The sequence below is a fragment of the Ooceraea biroi genome, chromosome 9, assembly GCF_003672135.1.
Source record: "Ooceraea biroi isolate clonal line C1 chromosome 9, Obir_v5.4, whole genome shotgun sequence".
Taxonomy (NCBI): Eukaryota; Metazoa; Arthropoda; class Insecta; order Hymenoptera; family Formicidae; genus Ooceraea; species Ooceraea biroi.
The window spans coordinates 15,204,742-15,226,981 of NC_039514.1; the positions used below are offsets into that span (position 1 = coordinate 15,204,742).

General features: G+C 40.6%; 4 protein-coding genes across 10 annotated transcripts; 3 read left to right on the forward strand and 1 right to left on the reverse strand.

Annotated features, from left to right (window-relative positions):
* Window positions 1-211: 211 nt before the first annotated feature.
* Window positions 212-3,665, forward strand: LOC105279481 (RNA exonuclease 1). Of its 2 annotated transcripts, none has more exons than XM_011339293.3 (10): window positions 212-417; window positions 513-670; window positions 739-896; window positions 977-1,235; window positions 1,426-1,624; window positions 1,749-1,968; window positions 2,043-2,187; window positions 2,267-2,517; window positions 2,762-3,119; window positions 3,357-3,665. In XM_011339293.3, the coding sequence occupies exons 2-10, from the start codon at window positions 545-547 to the stop codon at window positions 3,621-3,623; spliced, it is 1,983 nt and encodes a 660-aa protein (XP_011337595.2). In that variant the 5' UTR covers window positions 212-417; window positions 513-544; the 3' UTR covers window positions 3,624-3,665. The 2 variants fall into 2 exon arrangements, with proteins under 2 accessions (XP_011337595.2, XP_011337596.2); XM_011339294.3 differs by having other exon boundaries at window positions 212-331.
* Window positions 3,666-4,666: 1,001 nt separating this feature from the next.
* LOC105279480 (uncharacterized protein KIAA1143 homolog) lies at window positions 4,667-5,691 on the forward strand. Its single transcript, XM_011339292.3, has 3 exons — window positions 4,667-4,880; window positions 5,030-5,162; window positions 5,280-5,691. Exons 1-3 carry the CDS (start codon window positions 4,770-4,772, stop codon window positions 5,456-5,458), a joined length of 423 nt encoding a protein of 140 aa, XP_011337594.1. The 5' UTR covers window positions 4,667-4,769; the 3' UTR covers window positions 5,459-5,691.
* A 437-nt stretch (window positions 5,692-6,128) lies between these two features.
* Window positions 6,129-21,741, forward strand: LOC105279479. 5 transcript variants are annotated; one of them, XM_026972436.1, is made up of 10 exons: window positions 6,129-6,292; window positions 10,531-10,762; window positions 13,503-13,602; window positions 14,454-16,787; window positions 16,872-16,960; window positions 17,842-17,979; window positions 18,690-18,866; window positions 19,124-19,246; window positions 19,435-19,539; window positions 19,670-19,984. In XM_026972436.1, the coding sequence occupies exons 3-10, from the start codon at window positions 13,533-13,535 to the stop codon at window positions 19,982-19,984; spliced, it is 3,351 nt and encodes a 1,116-aa protein (XP_026828237.1). In that variant the 5' UTR covers window positions 6,129-6,292; window positions 10,531-10,762; window positions 13,503-13,532. The 5 variants fall into 5 exon arrangements, with proteins under 5 accessions (XP_026828237.1, XP_011337592.1, XP_011337593.1 ...); XM_011339290.3 differs by having other exon boundaries at window positions 6,129-6,287; XM_011339291.3 differs by having other exon boundaries at window positions 6,130-6,275.
* Window positions 7,288-13,496, reverse strand: LOC105279478. 2 transcript variants are annotated; one of them, XR_893939.3, is made up of 2 exons: window positions 12,559-13,496; window positions 7,288-8,745 (listed from the first exon to the last, which is right to left on the reverse strand). XR_893939.3 is itself a non-coding variant. In XM_020031723.2 (2 exons), the coding sequence occupies exons 1-2, from the start codon at window positions 11,300-11,302 to the stop codon at window positions 8,611-8,613; spliced, it is 444 nt and encodes a 147-aa protein (XP_019887282.1). In that variant the 5' UTR covers window positions 11,303-11,756; the 3' UTR covers window positions 7,288-8,610. The 2 variants fall into 2 exon arrangements, 1 of the variants encoding a protein (XP_019887282.1); XM_020031723.2 differs by lacking the exon at window positions 12,559-13,496 and adding an exon at window positions 10,994-11,756.
* Window positions 21,742-22,240: the final 499 nt, after the last annotated feature.

Consider the following 22,240-nt stretch of genomic DNA (forward strand, 5'->3'; position numbering starts at 1 on the left):
TCACGCGAAATTTTCATCTTTCATTTTTCATCCTAGGGGAAAAGTTACGTGATAGATGCCCAGAGCAACAGCGATTCATAGTGGAATTTTTTAGAACTAGTATGCTAGAAATCGATCTGGGAAATGTGTGGCCAATCAACTTGCCGCTTTTCCGTAAAAGTGCAAGTTGATTGGCCACACATTTCTCGGATCGAGATCTCGGATCGATTTCTAGCGTCTGGATAGTCAGCTGTATTTAGTTTGATTCAGTGTAGAGTGTAGCGTGGTGGACTAGTGGTAGTGTGGTTAGCTCCAGTTAGCTCATGAAAGGAATGTAACCTTCGTTTTAAACGTATGTACTACATGTGCCCTTTAGATCAACGTAAATAAAATTGATTTGTACTTTTCTGCCGTTTTTATACATTTGTATAATATTTCGTAAGTGTTATCCTGCACTATTACATATTATTACAGATTAGTATTATTACGACGTTAATTATTGCATTATATTATGATAAAAATAATTGTTATAGAGTATCGTATGATTTGAAAAAAATAATATATCATGGAAAAACTGAAGCCTAAACAATTACAAAGATTACAGAGAAAGAGAGCAAAGTTGGCAGCGTCATTGCAAATTGCAAGAATCAATGATAAAGACAAGGAAGTTAAATTACAAGCATCAATGCAGGTTTTTATCTAATTTTTAAAATAAAATAAAATTCTTGCAGTTACCATTCTAATTAAACCAATTTTCAGTCAGGTACTAATAAACCCAGCCATTCCGTGAGTAATGTTACAGCGATGGCAGATTCCAATTGCAAACGGCATTATAGTGAAGAAATTGATAACGCAAATTCAGAAACATGCATTAAGGAAGAAGACGAATTAGAATCTCAGACTAATAAAAAGCCCAGGTAACTTGGTTGATTCATAAATAAGAAAGTGGCATTTTATGTATGAGGTATAATTCTTAGCTTTTTTTCTTCTTGTTTAGATTAAATAATGAAGAATATCTAAAGCAATCTTACCTAAAGATGCAACAAGAGCTAAGAGATCGTCAGAAAAGGCTTAAGGACATCCCGAACCTTACTCTTAAAGACGTCGGTAGAAATGCTATTATAGACGACAACAACATAGGTCAAAGAATACCTATATTTTTCAACGATGTACGACATCTACTCTTATATTCTTTGTTTGGACAAAAAATTGCACAAAACTCGCCAAGATGGTGTAAGCTGGAAAAGTATAAAAAGGTAATAATTTTGTAATTAGTGAATAAGTATAACAGTAGTACAATGAATTTTATAAATATTAGGATAATAAAGTAATTAAGGATTTTTATTTATATATAAATTAATAATATTATACAGCATTGGAGTATTGTATTCTAAATATTCTAAGTGATACGATACAAGAATTTACATTAAGCGATTTTTTCCAAAGGTAAGCCAGACAGTGGTCCTCGTCATTGAAGGGCTCTCTTCGTATCATTTCATCACGAACGAGAGCATGTTTCCCCACGTGAAAGATAACTTAAAGTACCGTTTAGAGATAGTAACACCTGGTATATATGGAGGATCGATAGTGGAAGAGCTCGCAGCTGTTCCTTCAATTAGAACCCAGTACAATAAATTAATCAGCCGTACGTACATATACACTTAAATAAATAAATGTAACTGGAATATATTTTTCACTAATACAAATTTATCTTTAAGCTTATTTCATCTAAAATAAAAAATCTCTGTTAAATCATTGTTAATTTTCAGATTCACAGGAGACTGCTCTGCAAATGAACAGGAACTTTATGAAACTAATAAGTGCCACCTTCCCGGTGGCGATCAACAATGTGCAACATGATGAGAATAATGATGCGAAGGAGAATCTACCACCTACGGATAAATTCGACAGAAAAAACCTCCTTCTATCGTTCGAACAAATGATAGATCACAAATATCCCGTGCCTTTTAAGGAGCTGTTGGCAGAGAGGTAAAGTTTTACGCAAGCTACATTGATTGTACTGCCGCAGTAAAGTCCTAACTTAACTATGAAAACGTATGTAGGTTCTGTTCATATATATTGACGAAGGATTCTTACAAGGAAGTCACGGCAATGTCGCCCATGTTTGCTCTGGATTGCGAGATGTGTCTAACGACGACCGGCAATCTAGAACTTGCTAGAATTAGCGTCGTGGACGAAAGTATGAACGTGAGTGCAATTACCTGCGCGCCTGCGCTTATGCTTGAAGAAACATGAATAATCAATTTCGTCTTGATCTTCGTTGCAGGTCATCTACAACACTCTAGTCAAACCGGAAAACGCAATAGTAAATTACTTGACTCAGTATAGCGGTATTACTGAGAAGATGCTGGCGGACGTCGCAGTCACGCTGCACGACGTACAGCAAACCTTGAAATCTTTACTGCCCGCAGATGCGATTCTCATAGGGCACAGTCTTGAGTGTGATCTTCGCGCATTAAAAATGATGCATCCCTATAACATCGATACGTCTGTGATATTCAATCTCAGCGGATACAGGTAGCGTAATACCTCGAACATTAAAATTAATATTTTTATATAGTATTTTAATATCAATTTAATGTTAAAATCTAAAATCTAATATGTTATTATATTAATACATATTATTATTTAAGGCTAATTTAAAGTAAATATAATACAATATTCTTTTTTAATTTTTGTCAATTAAATATAATTGTATTGTATATGACATAGAAAGTTTAATACTTAACGTTTAATATTTAACGAATATTATTTAACACAGATTTATGAAGTCGAAACTAAAAACTTTAGTGCAAGAATTTCTTGGGGAGCAAATTCAAGACGGTAAGGCTGGACATTGTTCAGTGGAGGACTCGAAAGCCACCATGAAACTAGTTAAATTAAAACTAGCAAATAGCTTGAACTATGGAGACGCGGTATCGTTGAGACATCAGAAAATGCAGACTTTGGAAATGTCTACAGAAAACAAACAGTATGGTACATCCATATCCAATCCTACAAAGAAGAAAGACACTATCGCCATCGTAGGCAGTGAAGAAATCACGTCAGAGTATGCTAAATATCTCAATAGTTCGTCCCTCAAAGTTGTGGACAACAAGGATTCCTTGAAAAATGATCAAGTTAGTATACTTTTCCTTTGGAAAATATTTTAATAATTGTGACTCACATGAATATCTACCAATAAGTGAAACAAGTTAAAATGACAGGAATAATGTAAACGATAAAAACAAAATTACAATATCGATTATAATAATTTGCGTAAGGCGTTAAAAAATCTTGTGTCGATTTTTTTGTGTTTTATATTATTCTGTGAAATATAATTAATATTGGTATTTTTCACGTTAATTTGCTTGCAGATACGTTTCGTGATAGCGGATAACAACAAGCACGCCGTAAAACTAACGTCAACAATAGTAATGGAATACAACTTTATATTGTGTCACATGAAAATCAGGGACGAAGAATTGCAAGATGGAATAATAGAGAAAACGTTACGAAAAGTGAACAAGCGAATGAGCAAGCTGTGGAAATATAGCGCCATAAACAGTCTGCAATGTGTGATATTCGGTGGACTAACTAACATTGGAAACGGAACGTGTTTCTTGGATGTCAAGGTGTCATGAAGTGTAGTCGTTTTTGTTATAATATAGCATATTGTACGAAAATACTTTGTTACTATATATATATATATATATATATATATATATATCCAAAATTAGTTAAATAATTAAGTAGACAGAATTATTAGTAGAGATTGTGAAACAAGTAAAATATTTTATATTATAATAAAAATGAAATAACAAATATATATTTTAAAACAAACTTGTAAAAGTTACTAGTTTGTCAAAAAATAGCAGATTATATATATATATATCAATGCTTGGAGGTAGTTGAACATTTGAGGCGAACATTCTTATCGCATACACAGTGGCTAGGATCGACGCCACCGTTCCTAGAGACCCTCGAGGGAAAATCTGCTATTTTTTGACAAACTAGTAACTTTTACAAGTTTGTTTTAAAATATATATTTGTTATTTCATTTTTATTATAATATAAAATATTTTACTTGTTTCACAATCTCTACTAATAATTCTGTCTACTTAATTATTTAACTAATTTTGGAAAAGAAAGTAGACTATGAAAATCATCTCAGATGTTTAACTAATTTTGAACACTGCTATGTACATATTGAATACATATGGTAGTTTAGATATATTTGCTACTCGTAGTACAAATTGTGATTTTCTCTTTTTATATTTCTTCAGTTATTTTATACTATATTGATTATAGAATAGCAAATGAACTTCCAGAACATGTGTATTCTTATAAGAAATTCCTTATAGTAGTATTTTCACAACTGTAAATTTTGAAAGACAAATTTACTTCTTAATATATGTCCAAAAACTCCTGATTACGTTTCATTGCTTACACCACCTTTCGCTATTCCTATTCAGATTTTTTCCTATGTCCCTGTGATCATTCACAGGTGAATTAGCGTGGAATGTCAACTGGAAGACAAAGTTATGTTCTGTGAATCAGAAGCATTATCAGGAAATAATTAAATGTTACAAAACAACAGACAAAATTAAATTAAATTAAAATTTTATTTTAAGAATTAGTTTCAACAGATTGCAGTAGATTCCGCCACTTCAATGTTCTACATTCGGTCTCCCCTTTAGTACTAAAAAACTCCGCAACGAGCCTCAAGTAACTCGCTTGTAGCGACTTAACCTGACATTGCTGTTCCTCGATAACAATAGTCAGAAGATATGTCAAGAAAAAAGCACAATGTATCGTACATTAAACCGGATGAACCGAAATTTTTACAACAGTTGAAAGAGCAGATTGGATATAAAGAAGGTCCCACTGTTGATACAAAGGTAATATATGTGCAAACAATCAATTGCCACAAGTTTAATACAGTGCGCTATTTTGTTTATAATTCATACTTGCTATGATTTATATACTTTATTGTTGATAATATTGAAAGAAAACGGTTAAAACGCATTCGAATGGTATGTCAAATTAGAGAGAAGCCCTGCCAGAAATATCTGACGATGAGAGAGAAGAAAAGCTTGATGACAAGCCTACTGTTGTGGTATTAAATTCTGGTGACTTGACAGCGGAAGAAGCGGATGCTTTTCAGAAACAGAAAGAAAAAGGTATGGAAACAGTTTCTAAAGTTATCGAACAAGAAAGTATTATATATAATAAAATACGATAGATATAAAATCAACTTTTATGTATTAATATCTATCAAAATAAATCATAATTTACAGAAGAAAATAATGCTCCTGCTGATTTATCTAAAAAGATCATATTTCGTAAGACTAAAGTAGCGGAAATGGAGTCTGATACAGTTGATACGGATAAACCTTTGAAAAAGAAAGCAAAAAGGGAAAAGCAGAAAGTAGTCTTATCGTTTGATGATGATGAGGATGACAATGAATTTGGATAACATTTTGATGAATTCGTACCTATTCATATTATATAAATTGTGTCATAATATGTACAAAAAGCTTGTATTGTAAATAGTGCAACGTTTATGAGAAAAATTTTTATTTTTATTAAAATAATTAAAGAAATGTCAATAAAAAATTATTTTTAGCATTATGAATTTTGTGTTAGTAAAACATACGTGGAAAGAGTGGAATTGCGTAAGAATAAATTATTAAATCGCATTAAAAGCGTTTTTCAAGTATTACTGAACATAGCAACATCGTATTCATCGTCCCTTATAATATTTTATTATAAAATTTATAACATAAATTATTATAAATCGACTCGCACATTTCGCCTGTAATAACGATTTAAAAAAGCCGTACCGTTTCTTTTCTCAAATCATTTCATTGATTCAATTTTCGTAGGAAGCACGTCCCCATCAATCTCGCATTATGAAGGGCGGATGCCGGGCGTCGCGCGCGTCCATTTCGACTTACGCCATTTTATTTGCGTTTCGCCCTTATTTTTAGGGTAGCGCGCCTCTCATTGGACGTGCACGTGCGCTCGGTCACGTGACGCGGCGCAGCAGAGTGCCACTGGACCGTTCGCGGTCCCGTCTACGCTCGGCGACGTCACGAGTCATGTGACCGCGAGCGCGCCATCTTGGCAGTTCCGACGGCGAAGCGTGAGAGGTGCGGATCGGTGACGTCGCGTCGCGGCGTCGAGTAAACACCGAGTGCGCGCGAGTGGTCCTGCACGGACCACCTGGGGAGCAGCGTCGCTCTGTCGCGAGCGGTACCGAGGGCCGCGCGTGCCGCCGCAGGTGTTCTCCGGTACGTCGAACGGTACGGTCAGTGGGAATTTAAATAAGCGCGGCAACCCGCACGGTGCAGCGTGCGTGCAGCGATCGCCGTCGTCATTGTCCCTCTCCCGGTGGAGGGTCGGCAAGTCGCACTCCGCCGGCAGCTGTCGCGGTCGCGGAGAAATGGCGGGAGCCGCCGCGACCAGCCCGATCGTCGCGCGCGTGCATCACGGTAGTGACGCGTGTGTGCGAGAGAGAGAGAGAGAGAGAGAGAGAGGAAATGTGCGTGTGCGTGGCGAGAGAGAGAGCACCGCGAGCGCAGGGCGATCATGGCTCGTCGCGTGCGATCGCGCGCCGCGATCGATCCGTCGGATTTCACGCTCTTCTCGTGCACGCTCGTGCACGGGGCAGAGCGCGCGGCGCGATCAGGGCCGTGGCGCGTTCACGGAGCGCCCTGCGTCCTCATTTTCTCTATGCTTCCCCTCCCCCTACTGCTACTGCTATACGTTACCGCTCCTACTACTAATTCTCCCTCCCCGACAGCCCTGCCGCGGCATGAAAACCCACCGCCTGTGCGTTTGCCCGTCCACGAAGTCTCGATGTCGGTACGTGAACATCAAGCTTCCCTTCTCATGCTGCGGTTCGTAACGACCGACACGACGCTTGCGTTCGCGAACGTCGTTGGCGTTGGCCAAGACCCCAAGATAGAGGTTAGGTAGGGAGTTTGGTCTTAGACAGTAGCGTCTGTGCGATATCGAATCCCCGGATCGCTGAAGATTCCGCAGAATCAGGACACTGGCCTCGTGCCACTTTTCGCGTTAGAAAACGTCAAAGAAACATTGCTATGAAAAACGTGGCCTTTTGAAGAAACCAAGATCAATTACTAATCGAATTTCATTATCCATATATTAAAGTGATTTAAGGGATTGCTGTTTCAAAAATTGATAATTGAATAAATTGATTTTATTCAATTATCAATCATCTTATCAATAAATATATTATTGATAAGATGACCTAATACTTCGAGAAATACTTTTGTTTAATTAGTTGACACAGTTTCTTTATTCGGTATCTTTATTCTGACAGTTTCAAGCGATACTTATAACCAATTTCTTGAAATTCAGAATTGATAACATTTTCGGAAGTTTGACACGTATAACGGATAACGGACTTTGTATTATCCAAATATGGCGGATTATCGCAAGAATACTTATCTTGTTATTAGAGAAAAAGTTGGATGCGCAACATCGCTGAGGATTCTAAACTCGTGAACCACGGTAAAAGTATAACGGCGATTGAATTACGCGTGTTAAACAGATATGGTGAAATCGTGAGAAACGCGGTTCTCCCAACAGCGCGTTAGCTATCTTCTCCGTTACTTCTCATAAAGTTGCGTATATATTTTATAAGTCGTACTCCTTCTCGTCGAGAAAATGGGCTTTATAAAATTTAGAGATTCTTTTATTTCCACTTTGGTTTAAATTTAAATTTAAAAAATGTTAACTAGCAATCTTCATTTTTTATGACTCTTTTAAATTGATTAAAACCATTTCTGCAATTATGAGTTTTATTTCAAATTTTCTTTCATCGATCTTTTCTTACTTCTATTCTTTGAAGATAAAGGTGTAAACTATTTATCCACAGGTCGTTATTTATAAGCTGTGGATTAGAATTGCAATTCTGAAGCGAGATGCACTCAAAGGTTTATATTAATGATTTTGATGATATTTTTCGGTAGAATGAAACAATTATTTTCCACACTGGAATTCACGCTTATCACGGCTTTATTATTACTTTTATTACGGCATTGATTTTGCGTGTAAACTTGGCAACACTGTTTGTACCGCCAGAGCGCACAGTAACGATTTCAACAGTTAAAAGCGTCATGCAGACAAGATGAGAACCCGAAATTGGTTTCGAACTCACACACAACCTTGGACACACGACACTGCTCGCTACGATCATCAAACCCTAGAAAACAATCGGAGCAATTACGCAATTCATTTATCTCAATACATGTATTTCTCTCGGATATGAAAGCTCTATTCTGACTTGAGAAATTATGTACCATTCTTTTAATTGACGATTGTCCGACATGTATGTTCTAATGAAGATTTAAACATACAGTTGTTTGTGTGCAATCTTGATTATAGCGTTAAAAACAAACATTAATAATTGTCTCGCAATCAAGGCATTCACGCTTTCGACTCGAAAAAAACGCAATTCCAATTAATGACATAGAAACAAGAACACGACATTTTTTATCTAAGAACTCAAAGGTGCACGATATATCGCATATATTTTCCATGGCGTAACAGCGTTACGTTATTCTTTATTATGCAATAAAAGATGCGGCATATCTTCAACTATTCAGGTAAAATCGGCTGAACGATCAATGCGGAAATCGCGCGAGCGGACGCAGCAATGATCCCTTCTAAAAGCCGTTTCTCTCGCTTCTTCCCGTCTCCACCCTCGGTTACATCCTTCTCTCCCTCCTCCCTCTGAAAAAGAAAAAGGATAAAAAGAGGCGATCCTAGACTCGAAAGGTTCGTCCAGATAAATTGCGTAGGCCGCGTAAGCAGCTATTAATAATCACGTGCCCTATGCGAGGAATGCCATGCCGCTGTCTCTCTTGAGTTAGACGCGTGATTGGTCGATTTTTCCGTGCATGTGCAAGTATCATGTGCGTTTGCACGACGAGAGTCCTATCCGGACAGCTTCTTAAGGGGAAGCTGGAGTTGCTAGTGAACTATTCTTTCACTATAGCGATGGTAATTGCAGTTTCGAAAATTCTCTTTATTGCGCTTGTGCAGAATAAAAAATCCTTTTCCACAAATGAAGCATAGATAGAAAGAAAGTCCGCTCTACGGGACTTTATATTCAAAATGGAAAAAAGTTAGAAAAGACAAATGCAAGTTTTTAACTTTTTTTCATTTTGAATATAAAGTCCTGTAGAGCGGACTTTCTATCTGTACTTCATTTGTGGAAAAGAATTTTTTATTCTGCACAAGCGCAATAAAGAGAATTTTCGAAACTGCAATTACCATCGCTATAGTGAAAGAATAGTTCACTAGCAACTCCAGCATCCCCTTAAGGGGAAAAAAGTTAAAAACTTGCATTTGTCTTTTCTAACTTTTTTCCAATTTGAATATAAAGTCCTGTAGAGCGGACTTTCTATCTATACTTCATTTGTGGAAAAGAATTGTTGATTCTGCACAAGCAATAAAGAGAATTTTCGAAACTGCAATTACCATCGCTATAGTGAAAAAATAGTTCACTAGCAACTCCAGCATCCCCTTAAGGGGAAAAAAGTTAAAAACTTGCATTTGTCTTTTCTAACTTTTTTCCATTTTGAATATAAAGTCCCGTAGAGCGGGCTTTCTTTCTATCTATACTTCATTTGTGGAAAAGAATTTTTGATTCTGCACAAGCAATAAAGAGAATTTTCGAAACTGCAATTACCATCGCTATAGTGAAAAAATAGTTCACTAGCAACTCCAGCATCCCCTTAAGGGGAAAAAAGTTAAAAACTTGCATTTGTCTTTTCTAACTTTTTTCCATTTTGAATATAAAGTCCTGTAGAGCGGGCTTTCTTTCTATCTATACTTCATTTGTGGAAAAGAATTTTTTATTCTGCACAAGCAATAAAGAGAATTTTCGAAACTGCAATTACCATCGCTATAGTGAAAAAATAGTTCACTAGCAACTCCAGCATCCCCTTAAGGGGAAAAAAGTTAAAAACTTGCATTTGTCTTTTCTAACTTTTTTCCATTTTGAATATAAAGTCCTGTAGAGCGGACTCTCTTTCTATCTATACTTCATTTGTGGAAAAGAATTTTTTATTCTGCACAAGCAATAAAGAGAATTTTCGAAACTGCAATTACCATCGCTATAGTGAAAAAATAGTTCACTAGCAACTCCAGCATCCCCTTAAGGGGAAAAAAGTTAAAAACTTGCATTTGTCTTTTCTAACTTTTTTCCATTTTGAATATAAAGTCCCGTAGAGCGGGCTTTCTTTCTATCTATACTTCATTTGTGGAAAAGGATTTTTTATTCTGCACAAGCAATAAAGAGAATTTTCGAAACTGCAATTACCGTCGCTATAGTGAAAAAATAGTTCACTAGCAACTCCAGCTTCCCCTTAAAGCGGTGGGGCGGAGGGAGAGGGACGGAGAGGGACGGCGATTCCTCGCACAGCCCTGGGCATAACTTTTTAACGCTTCCCATTCCGTCGCGCCTGCCCTCTAGTGGGCCAATCGTCAGCGATAAATGTTCACTATTTACAGGTTTTGTGAATAAACCGCGTAATCGTGCCTCCCCCTCGAGTATCGTTGGGATATTGCCTCTTACGGGACATTACTACTACAATTGTGGCTACTACTACCACTACTGCTACGCGTAGCAACGGCAACGATCCGGAAGACATCGCCGAGGATCACGATGATGTCGCGCCGTCCAACGCTCGCATAGGAGCCTCGTCGTCATCATCATCTCCATCCCCCTGCGCTTCGTCTCCAGGTACGTATATATCGCGGACTGTATCGTTCGATTGGACGCTGGCGCGAACGATCGGTCGAGTTAAACGGAACGTACGCCGACCGCGTCTGGAGAGGGGTGGGAGTCCAGAAAAAATAACCTCAACCTCCGCCGGGATCGGGAGCGCCGAGCGATCAGCGGTAGACCGCCTTCTCGCCTCGCCTGCACTCTTTGCACCTGCCTGCACTTCGGGACGGCCCGAGTTTTACTCACGAAATAGCGAACGACGATGGTGGAGAGGAACATGAGCGAGAATTCTTGACGTTTCGCTCGTTGACATGTCGGAGTCATCCCGCGGATGATTCGGAACTTTTGTCTCATGATCGTGCCTCGCTTCTCCTCCCATTCACTCTTACACCTTCGAGCGCGTGTCCTCGGTGTACCATGTGAGAGTCCAAATTTTCTCGATGACGAGCGAGTTATCGCGTCGAGTTCGCGAATTCGCGCGTCTCGACGAAAACCGTCCACTTGTGAGAGGGACAGCAGACACGTAGTTTCCTTCGCTCTCGAGTGACGTTCCATTGGAACAAAGTCGTTGGGGGACGGTGAACCGGGTGAACATCGCTCGAGGTGCCGCCTCGCCTAAAGGTGCTAATTCATGAGACGCTGAAAAGCAGCGTCGAGCGTCGTCACGTGACGTCACTTAACGCTAGCGTCAGAGAAAAAGTCGAATGATTTCAGCCTCAAGCGTCAAGATAGCGGAAAAAACAGCGTCAACTGATTGAAACGAAAGTGAAAGAAACATGGAAAAGATAAAAGATTTTCATTATTAATTATCAAAAACGATATGTTAATTACGAAAATGATATTATACGCAATAATTCAGTTCTAATGAGTGTGTTGAGAAATATACCAGTAAATACTGTAACCTAACGTTCACGTGCTAACGCGACGCCGAAAGCAGCGTCGAACGTCGACGCTGGAAATTCGACGCTGAGTTTAGTGGCGCGATTTGATCACGTGACCCGTTTTGACGCTAAAGATGAGCGTCGAGCGTCAGCATGAAAAAGCACCTCGATCGAGTGCTCGTTCGGGAGCCGCGAGTTCGTTCCGTCCCTCGTCGTGCGCTTTCTGCACCCTGCGTGCATTGGATAGTGGCGTCTCCGTGCGGAGGCGAGAGGCACGAACGCGAGGAGCCGTAGCGTGCACGCGACGCGACTGTCGTACGTGCGATACTATATCGCGAGGGAGGGAGAGCCCGAACCTCGATGACCGAACTCGGGCGGAATGCGCCAGTGTAGCGGTACCGAGCGTGCTCGCGTCGATAAACGCGGGAGTGACCCGACGGCGATGCTCGGGACGCGGCGCGTCCACCGTTGAGGAGAGCTCCACCACCCTCCCCGCGCTCCCTAACCTCGAGGGAATCAGGCTGGCAGAGGCGCGTCGGGGAAGATCCCCTTCCGTCGTTCCGGGTTAACCTCGCGCGGGCTGCCAACTCGCGACGCGTCGCGCGCGTCATACATAACCTTTGCAACGCGCGTTGCGAGCTCGCGCGCGGGTCGGAGCAGCCGCCGCTCGGTCGCGACCGAATCCGCTCCGGCCTCCCTCTCGTCCCCGCGCGCGCTCTCTCTCCCTCGGCGCGAGATGACAACCGCTGCGGATTCGCCGCCCCGTTCCCTCTCGTCGATGCCGGAGACGTACTTCGCGAGATGTTCGCGATGTTGCGAGCTTCACGGCGCTCGCGGACGGTGACGTATCGGCGGGCGATGTGAAGCGGATCTTCGTGCGCTCGGGCGACTCGCTTGTGGAACGTGCGATTATTTATCGATTCGACGTACCTTCGGTCGTGTAGTTGACATATAGCTGGTGCATCGCTGCCGCATCATTATTATTATTATCATCGTCATCGTCATCGCCGTGTCCAGCATGCACGGCGCTTCGTAGGAAGCTTCGCGCGCGCGCGCGCGCGCATCTCGCCGCCGCCGCCGACTGCGCGTGCACACGTACGTGTGACTCGTCGTGTTGGTGTCTTTCTCTCGGTGTAGGTGGGGAAGGTTCGCATAGGTTGCAAAGGTTGAGAGAGAGACGAAACGAGAGAGGAGAAAGAGACAGGGGGGAGGGAGAGGAGAGACAGAGAGAGAGGGGGGAGGGAGAGAAGGAGAAAGAGAAGCACAGAGGGTCGAGACTGACGACTGGCTGGCTGGCTGGCCGACGGAACGACGGACTGGCGCTCGTGGACGCCAGCGGTAGCTAGTGAGCGCGGGTGACTGACTGCGGGACGACGCTAACCGTTCGCGCGCGAGCTCTCTCGGGCCAGGACTCTCGGATAATCGTCCGTCCGACCACTCGTTCGTTAGCTTGTGTGCGCGCGTGCAGCACGGCGGATCGTGCACTCGCTCGTGCATCGAGAGGAGAGACGACAGGATAGAGAGAGAGAGAGGACGCTGAATCGCTTCGGACGACGCCGTCGTCAGCGCGGTTCGTTCGACGCCCTGGGCGCCAGCGGGACGTTGAGGCCCCCTTCCCTACCCCCGCGGACCTCCGGCTCGGACCGCTCGGTTGTGGAAGTTTGTTGGTTATGGGAACGAGAGCGGACGCAAGTGCGGAATTCGCAGCGCCATTTTGAAAAATTCGGCCCCCGCTAAAAATTCCCTCCCCCTCGCCCCCCCCCCCCCCCGACCCGTCGTACCCTCCGCGGAGAGCGTGTGCGGCGGAACGCTTCGCCTCGCCTCGGCCTCGCGCCGTCGATTTTTCTTATCAGCGGTGTTCGTTAATTGCGTAGGCCAAGTACGCGGCGAACCGTGGTGAACCCATGGAGGGCACGTTGGATGAGCCTGCCGCCAAGGACTCGTCACGGAGCAGTCCCGACAAACATCTGAAAGGTAAGCATGGTAGTCTGCCTCGATAGGCTCGTGGCTGAAAGTTCCGGTTCCGGAATTTGAGTTCTCACGTCGGACAGAAATTTTCGTAGTTTTCTCCTCGGTTGCGCCGAATTTAAATCCTCTGAATCACGAATCGCTTGTCTCACCGAGTTTCCCTCTGTTTCTTCATCACGCTGAGCTGTGAGACATGATCGATATGAGATGAAACTGATTAGCGTATTTTTATCCTCAAAACATTGATTGTTTGATGGGAAAGAAGCTTTTGATGTTTTTTTTTTTTCTGTATCGAACTACACATCCTTCTGTTACATCAGAGATGTTACACATCTTGTATCTTATTTCTTGCCTAGTGATAAGATCTTGGTAACGTTGATATTGCTCTAACAATACAGCTGTCAATCTTACTTCTGACTGATTAAAGTTCACTAATTAACAATTATATAATATTTTATTTATGTATTACTATTTATCGCTAACTTGAAAACCTTTTAGTATTGTGTATTTAGTATCTTATTTTATACTGTATTCTCGTGTACTTTTGATGTGGGTCAAAAGATTGTAGGATATGCATAGTATAGATATAATAATGTCTTGAATGATTTATTGCAATTGTTGCAAAAAACTCTTTCCCTTTTACATTTATATATAATATGAATAAATATAAATATAACAGAAATATAGGCTAAAAAAGATAAAATAAGTTTTTAAATTGTAGAGTCTTTGTCGAGGTACAATTTTTTTTATCAATTATTCTAAGTTATCTGATATACGTTTATTAGCGTTGATGCTGAAATTATTAAGAATCCATTTATTTAATAGACACCTATTAAACATTTCATAATTGCTTGCAGATATGATTATTCCAAACGGTGTCAACGGCAACTATAGCGCTGATAACGAAGAATACATGGATACCAGTGATAATGCAAGCAAGACTGCATCAAAAGAGATTGTCACAGAGGATGAAGAGGGCGATGAAGAGGAGGACGACGGAGATGAAGAGGATGATGAAGATGATCATGGAATGGAGATCGAATGCCAAGAGAGGCAAGGTGTAGGTAGTGAGCGAAATGAGGGAGTAGGTAATAATAGTAAGGATGGTGAAATGTTCGACGCGAAAACTGACTTTGAAGTATCCAAATCGTCCGACGGTGTCAGTGAGACGAACAATTCTAGTGAAGTGTCGAAAACTGAGTGTAAAAATACGTCCTGTGAGGCTATGGAGGTAGACGAACAGAGTAACAACTCCGACGTCGAGTGCCTCGACGAGAGTATCACCGAGATACATCTGGACAACGACGATGTGTTCATCTCGAAGAAAACTATCGAGAAACAGGACAATGACATGTCGTCAAACTGTAGCTGCAACAGCGACGACATCGCTGACAGCAGTATGGAGAAATCCGATAAGCTCTGCGAGGAGAATGGAAGCTGTGGCAGTCCCGATATCGAGGAGATTACAGATGGGAAGAATGGGCACAGCCCGTCAACGGCGGAGCGTAAGGAGAAGCAGAAGAAGCAACGAAAGCAGATAGATCTTAGTAACATCACGCCGAGAAGGAGTTCGCGCAACATCAAGCGAACGAGCTACATAGAGAAGGAGCTAGAGGAAGAGGTAGATGACGATGGATCTGACATAGAGGAAATTAAACCGGAGGATCCGTTAGCCGGTATCGACAGTAAGGACAAGGAAAACTCCAAACTGAAATCACCGATCAGGAGCAGCAAGACTACCATTGTCGTTAACGATACCAAACGCTTGGTAGAGATTGCCGCCGGTAGTAAATCGATTAAAGGCGGGAAGAAGGAACCGACGTTAGTCATAATAGATACAAATTCGATATTGTCGGGCCGCGGTGGTGTTCCCGTGAGCAACAGCAAATCTCACCACTCCATCTCCAACTCTAGCTCCTTTCCGGTTGTTCCGATAGGTTCCGGTATGACGACGCAGACGATGTATCCCAACATGAGAACGACCATCACGCCGGTACCGATGACTTCAAAAACAGCACAGCTCAGCCCGAAGACCAGCAGCATGAGCACCACGATCACGCCGACGGTACCGCCGATTTTACCGACATTGACCGACGACATGTACGTGGTTGAGGCACCATCTTTCATAGTACCTTACGTGTACGAGAAACCGCCCTTGAGACCATTGAAAGAGTTCGTTACGAAACTGGAGAAAAGTATCGAGGAGAGAGATAGAGAGGACAGGCAGAAGAAACTCGCTGAGGAGAACAAGGATAACGATGAGGATCTCGTGGACGGCGGGAAGAAGGGCAGCGAGAAATCGGAGGAAAGTGAAAGTGAGGGCAGAGGTAAAAGAGACGGGGATGACAGAAGCGGTGACAGTTCAATAGACTTGATCGAGCACGGATTCAGTAGCATAGGTGACAAGTACGAGGCGCGAGCAGATGAGAGAAGGCAGGATAGCAAAATACCGACGTACTTCGAGCAGCCGTTGGGCAAGTTCTTCATGCAAATTGGGATGAACCTTGTACAGGAGTATGTGCAAACCGATCTCTTACGGACTCAAAAGCGTAAGCAGGGCAAGGGTAGCACGTCGGCCGAGACTCAATTAGCTATAAATTCGCTTATCAAGAATCTAGAGTTTAGCAAAGAGAATAACGAACCATTCCACTTAGAGATGAAGAAATGCGAGTTCTGTAGTTTTAAAACAGAATCAACCTTAGTCATGCAGCATCATCTAGAGACTCCGCATATGCGCAATTATGTTTACAAGTGCAACTTCTGCTCGATGGAGGTGCGCAGCCCGCACGATATTCTGTACCACATGGAGGCGGAGCACAATACTCGCGGCAGACTAGAGCGTGGCCCGGCGTTCCATCAGTGCCCGAACTGCCCGTTCGAGGATAATCAGAAGGGCAAGTTGACGCGCCACATTCTCGCCTGCACGAAGAAGTTCCGACCCGAGAGGAATCTCGAACCAGCAGCGGATTGGGAACCGCCCGCCAAGATACCGAGATTGAATCGCGCGCGACCTGTCGGCCCAACCAATCCGAGCGCACTCGCAATGGCAATGAGCGCCAAAGGCCCACAACCGTTATTACCAAAATTACTTCCCGCGCCGATCACTGGTCGTGGAAGAGGGCGGCCGCCGATGCAGCCGAGATACTCCGATATGAAGACTCTACGACCAGGCGCTACTACAATGCGGCAAGGTAAGACGATTCCTTTCAACTAACGACCAATTTTTATGTCTCGCACTTTATGTTTGCTATATTTTAATGTACCTCATGTTTCAGACAACGTTGCAGGAATGATGTATCGTCCTACATCGTCTGGTTTATTAGTGCCCACGTCATACCAGTTTGGTAGTAACCAAATATTCCAGGTAATGACGGCATATTTATATTATTGATCTTACGTTTAGCTTATATACCTCACTACATGCGTATGCAAATAATACTAACAATTAGACTTAGCGGCGAAGCAAAGGTATAAAGTAATGTTTGACCAAAATGCGGCTGGCCAGTGAAACGTAAAAGTTAAAAACTCGTAAAACGGCCAAATCGAGAGAGAAGCATATTTGGAGTAAGAGACTGAGAAACGAGCGACCGTGTATGAGTTTTTAATTTAACACGTACGATGTACGTTATACGCGGTCGCACTAAATATATATTCGTGGAAAGACTTGGCACATGCACCGCATAGTTAGATTATCTTCATGGCTGCCATATTTTATATTTCTGTCTATCACTTTATTCAGATGTGTTTATACTGATGCGTCTAAGGGCAATGAGAATCGTGATAAGTCATGCCCTTTCTGAAATTCGAAAAGATCGCAACATTCTCTGCGATAGAGTATGCATTATCTCTGTGCACTTGTCTATGCTACACTATAATATTACTGTCGAATTTTCTAGGTGTATATGATTCTTTTATTTTACCGTAAATTGATGTCTGCACACCAAAATCTTCAACAAAACAAGATAATTTTTAGATTAGATAAAATAGTTTAAATCACGTTTAAATAACAGATATTTATAAAGAGGGTGATTTTAGAAAGAGGATTGAGAAATTTTCCAAGTACACAAGTTTTCTTACATATTTGTTACTTATGTATCTACGTTATTTAGTATTCGAATCTTTAAGATGTATCCGCACTTTCGTTTTCGTAATGACGTTCGTGAATGTGTACACACGTAAACTATCACACTTTAAATAGACCCGAAGCTCCAAGAACTAGTAAAAAAGATATATGGGTGGTGGCAGGTGGTGGGTGGCTCTGGGACTGTCATGTCGGCTGTCTCGGGAGTGAGTAGCAGTAGCGGCGGCAGTTCCGGTCAACCCACACCAATTGCACTTGTACCCAACGTAATCGACTCTCTGTCTAGGTTGTCCTCATCACAGGTAAATAATATTGGAAAGTAACCAGGGAGAGATTTCATGAGATATTTGTGAGATCGCATGAGTGATGTGTCTTGCAGGCGCAAAAAAGAAAGGCTTTTAACATTCTCCAAGTCTCTCTGATTTATACCCAATGACTACTCCATAGTCGCTTAGAGAACTTAACGCTACGCACAGCAATTCCGCACACACTTCCCCCACATATCTACTTTTACAGACCAATTATCTATAATCAATTAATGGTTCGTGTGTACGTAACAACGTTTAAAAAATATACATTTTGTCTATTTACGCATACCATTCACGTTGTACACCCTTTTCATGTGGATAACAGCACCCTATCTACACACTTTACACGACATAAACATCAAGCATTCAATCTTTATCAATTGGAATGCACATTAGTTTACTAACAGAAAACATGGATATTTGTCTTAATCTTTAAAGGAATAATAGAATTGCTTCTTATGGCATAGTCATAAGAAAAGAGATTGATCATTAGAATTAGGAAACATGACACTTTAAATATATCCAATAAACACATACACATACATGTATATTTAGACATTAAATGAGGACAAAGCAATCTAACAAATGTATACAACTTTGAAAATGCTGTTTTCAGGTGGACATTACTAATTAAAAGTATCAGTATGTATGAATAATGACGTGTCTGTGTGCTCTAAATAATGCGAGTATTTTATATTTTTCAGAACACAACGACCAGTCCGAAAAATCCCACAGCGAAACTATTAAGTCAGCCGAGTATATCTATTACTCCATTGCCACGTACAACGTCTCAAACTTCCATTCCAGGATCAGGAAGTTCTTCGAAATCTGGAGGGAAGAATACGTTTGTTATATGTGAAATTTGTGATGGATATATTAAAGTAAGTGTACATGATAAAAGTCCGTAGAGTTTTATTCCTTTTTTTAGTGCTAGTAACGCAGTGTTATTAATTTCTTTCAATTACGTTTCTGAGAAAAAGATATTGCTTTAATTTGTATTAATCGTTGGAAAAATAGTAACTATAAAAATAAATAAGCCTATATCAAATATTATAAAAATAGTACAAAAGTAACATATAGCTACATACTTGATTTCTTCAAATTATGTTGCATTACAATTCCGTCATGTCTATTTTAGGATCTAGAACAATTACGAAATCACATGCAGTGGATCCATAAAGTAAAAATACATCCAAAGATGATTTACAACAGACCTCCACTAAACTGCCAGAAATGCCAATTCCGATTTTTCACGGATCAGGTAAATCTTTATATGGCAAATTAACAAGTCTGCAGATACACAGGTTTTCACAGTTTTCTATGCGCCATGAGATCTTAACAGTTTATGAACTCGAGTCATATTTAGGTTATTCCAATATTGGTGCTTAGAGAAGAAAGTATTAATTGTTAATAACGAGAATTAATATTAGCCTTTTTATTTTTTCATAGGGCTTGGAAAGACACTTATTAGGATCTCATGGGCTTGTCACATCCAGTATGCAAGAAGCAGCAAACAAAGGAAAGGATGCCGGTCGTTGTCCAGCTTGTGGCAGGGTAAGTTTCATCTTTCTGTCAATAAATGAAATATTTTCTCTATTCGCGTCCTCTTCGAAGAGAATACAAATAGAGAAGCAGAAGTGAGAGAAGAATTGGTTTGCTAAAGGCTGTGAACATTGGTTTCCAGGTATATCAATGGAAATTACTAAATCACGTTGCTCGAGATCACGGGATGACATTAAAGCCGGCACACCTATCATATAAGTGTACAGTCTGCACTGCCACTTTCGGAATGTACAAGCAGTTCGAGAATCACGTATACTCGGCACATAGTGTCGTGGCGAAGAGGGTCATGGATAAGAAGAACGTGCCCGCGTCGCCTTCGTCCAGATCGAACGATTCGCTGCTGAAGCCGTTGAAGATCAACGACGAGATCACGATCATACCGCAGCCGGCGAAACCCACAACCAGATCCGGTGCGACCCAAGGCAGAGGAAAATAGCAATGATGAGCTTGAGTGATACTTGTGACCTTGTCCGATCGAATTTCGCATAACTTTGTGGTACTCCATGCCGATCGCTGCGAACAGTGATTAACGTGCCGTGTACATGTGTATGTATACTATGCTTAAGACGCGAACCGCAACATCTAAAGGGAAAAAAGAGAGAAAAAAAGGAAAGGAAAGGAAAAGAAACTTACGACTCTTTCGGCAACAGGAACCTCTAGTTGACTGCATAAAAATATTCCATCAATGATTATATCGATATATTTATTTAAGAATTTTTATTGTTGTTATCGGACCTACATAAAATAGACTGTAAAAACATTAAAAAGGGTGGCCTTCAGTCTGACTCCTTGGTTAATCCTAGAGCTGCATACTCCCGACCTATATAACGCCTATGTGTAACACGGACTGGCTTCTCGCGCAAGGTATACCCCCCCGTGCGTATTTTCACGCCCGGTATTGTGACGCGTCGTAACATGTCACGCGCAGTGCGAATTACTCCCCTGTTCTCCCTTACATAGCGAATTCTCTACGATGTAAATTCTTTTTCTAAGATGAATATTCGAATTTATTCTATTTTGTTATTAAACGCTGATATGACTACTTGAGAAACCTAGAGAGTATATCGATTGTCCTCTTACACAATGTCCGACTTGAATAGGACGATAAAAGAACAACATGTTTGCGGAGTAGTTTACGAACGAACATACGATGCGATAAGTTGTACTAATTGACCAGAGTGCCCTCGAACTGTCTCGCGAATCTACAGTACGCAGGTACTAACGACAAGTGTATACTAGCTTACCGTGTGTATGCGGTTCTGTGGATCGTGCACACACTACTATTTTTATTTCGTCATCGTATGTTTTTTTTCTTTTAATCAATGAAATTAATTAGTGAAATTATCGTCATAGGTTTTTATTTATGATACTTCATAAAATTCTACGAGATAATTTATGTAACACGCGTAACTTTTCCTTTTTCTTTTTTTTAATCGCATCTTGTGTAAATTGTATCTATTACTTATAAGTTTGACCCTTTAGTCGCGCGTATACTGTATAATAAAGCAGAAAATATCCAGTTTTATTTTTGCGCTCGTATGAGTACGACAAAAATGTACATTAACATAGGGTATAATATAAAGAAATATATCAATAAAATAGGATGGCACACATTCGTGTATACATTTTTTCTGATAAACGATAAACGTGAATATGAAACGGAGCATTGATCCTGTTAGCACACAACGCGACGTACATCTACATTTATATATGTATATATATAATATAGACATTCACGATATTATATATATAAATATGTAAAATTATAATAGTATAGCAATAGTGTATTACAAGAAGAGATGGGAAAATAAAAAAATGCATAACGTATCCATTTTTTAATTTTCTTCTTGTATACACTCCGGAAAGATCATAGGGTTATATCAGTATGTAGATAGTCATTTAAAAGAAGTAACGGGTTTAATTTAGTAATTTCAATTTGCCCCGATAATTTTTGTACGTTATTGTAGGATATAATTTTAGAAGAAATCGTAATCAATGAAAAATATAACATAGTGCGTTTTTGCACTGTATGGCTGTATTATTTAATTCTTGCTACTTGCCGAACGCTTACTATGGCAAGCCATGTTGGTAAAACTAAGAAACAGACATAATTACGGAAATATATAGTTTATTGTAATAATTTGTACAATATTATATGATTACAAAAATAAAGTGTACCAACATTGAACTAAAGTTCTTGTGAGGTATGCCTTGTACTTTGAAACCTACCATAAAAACACAATTTTCGTACAAATAGAAACTCGTAGAGCGTAATTAATGTATTTAAGTATATCTAAAGAGAAAATGTAACTTTAGGAAAGAAAGAAATTGCTCACATATAGAACAACATTTCATATATTTACTGTATTTTATATTTTGACAGATATATGTTTGTCTATTAGATAGATATAGTTTTGCTCTATTAATAGATTTTATATCTATCATTATGTTAAGCGACAGTGGACAGTGGAGCACCAGACATTTAATCCTGAGGAACCAACTTCAAGTCTACTTAATCACAGGAATTTTATTCTAAATTCTAAGCCCTCTGTAGATCGAGTAATGCGGCAAACTGGAGTATGGAAAACTCCATTTCGGAAAAGATGTTAGGCACCGTTGATCCACAAACAGATAAACTGTTAGCCTCTCTCTTCCTTATTATACATTGAGGCGCGTCTGGACGCAATAGCTG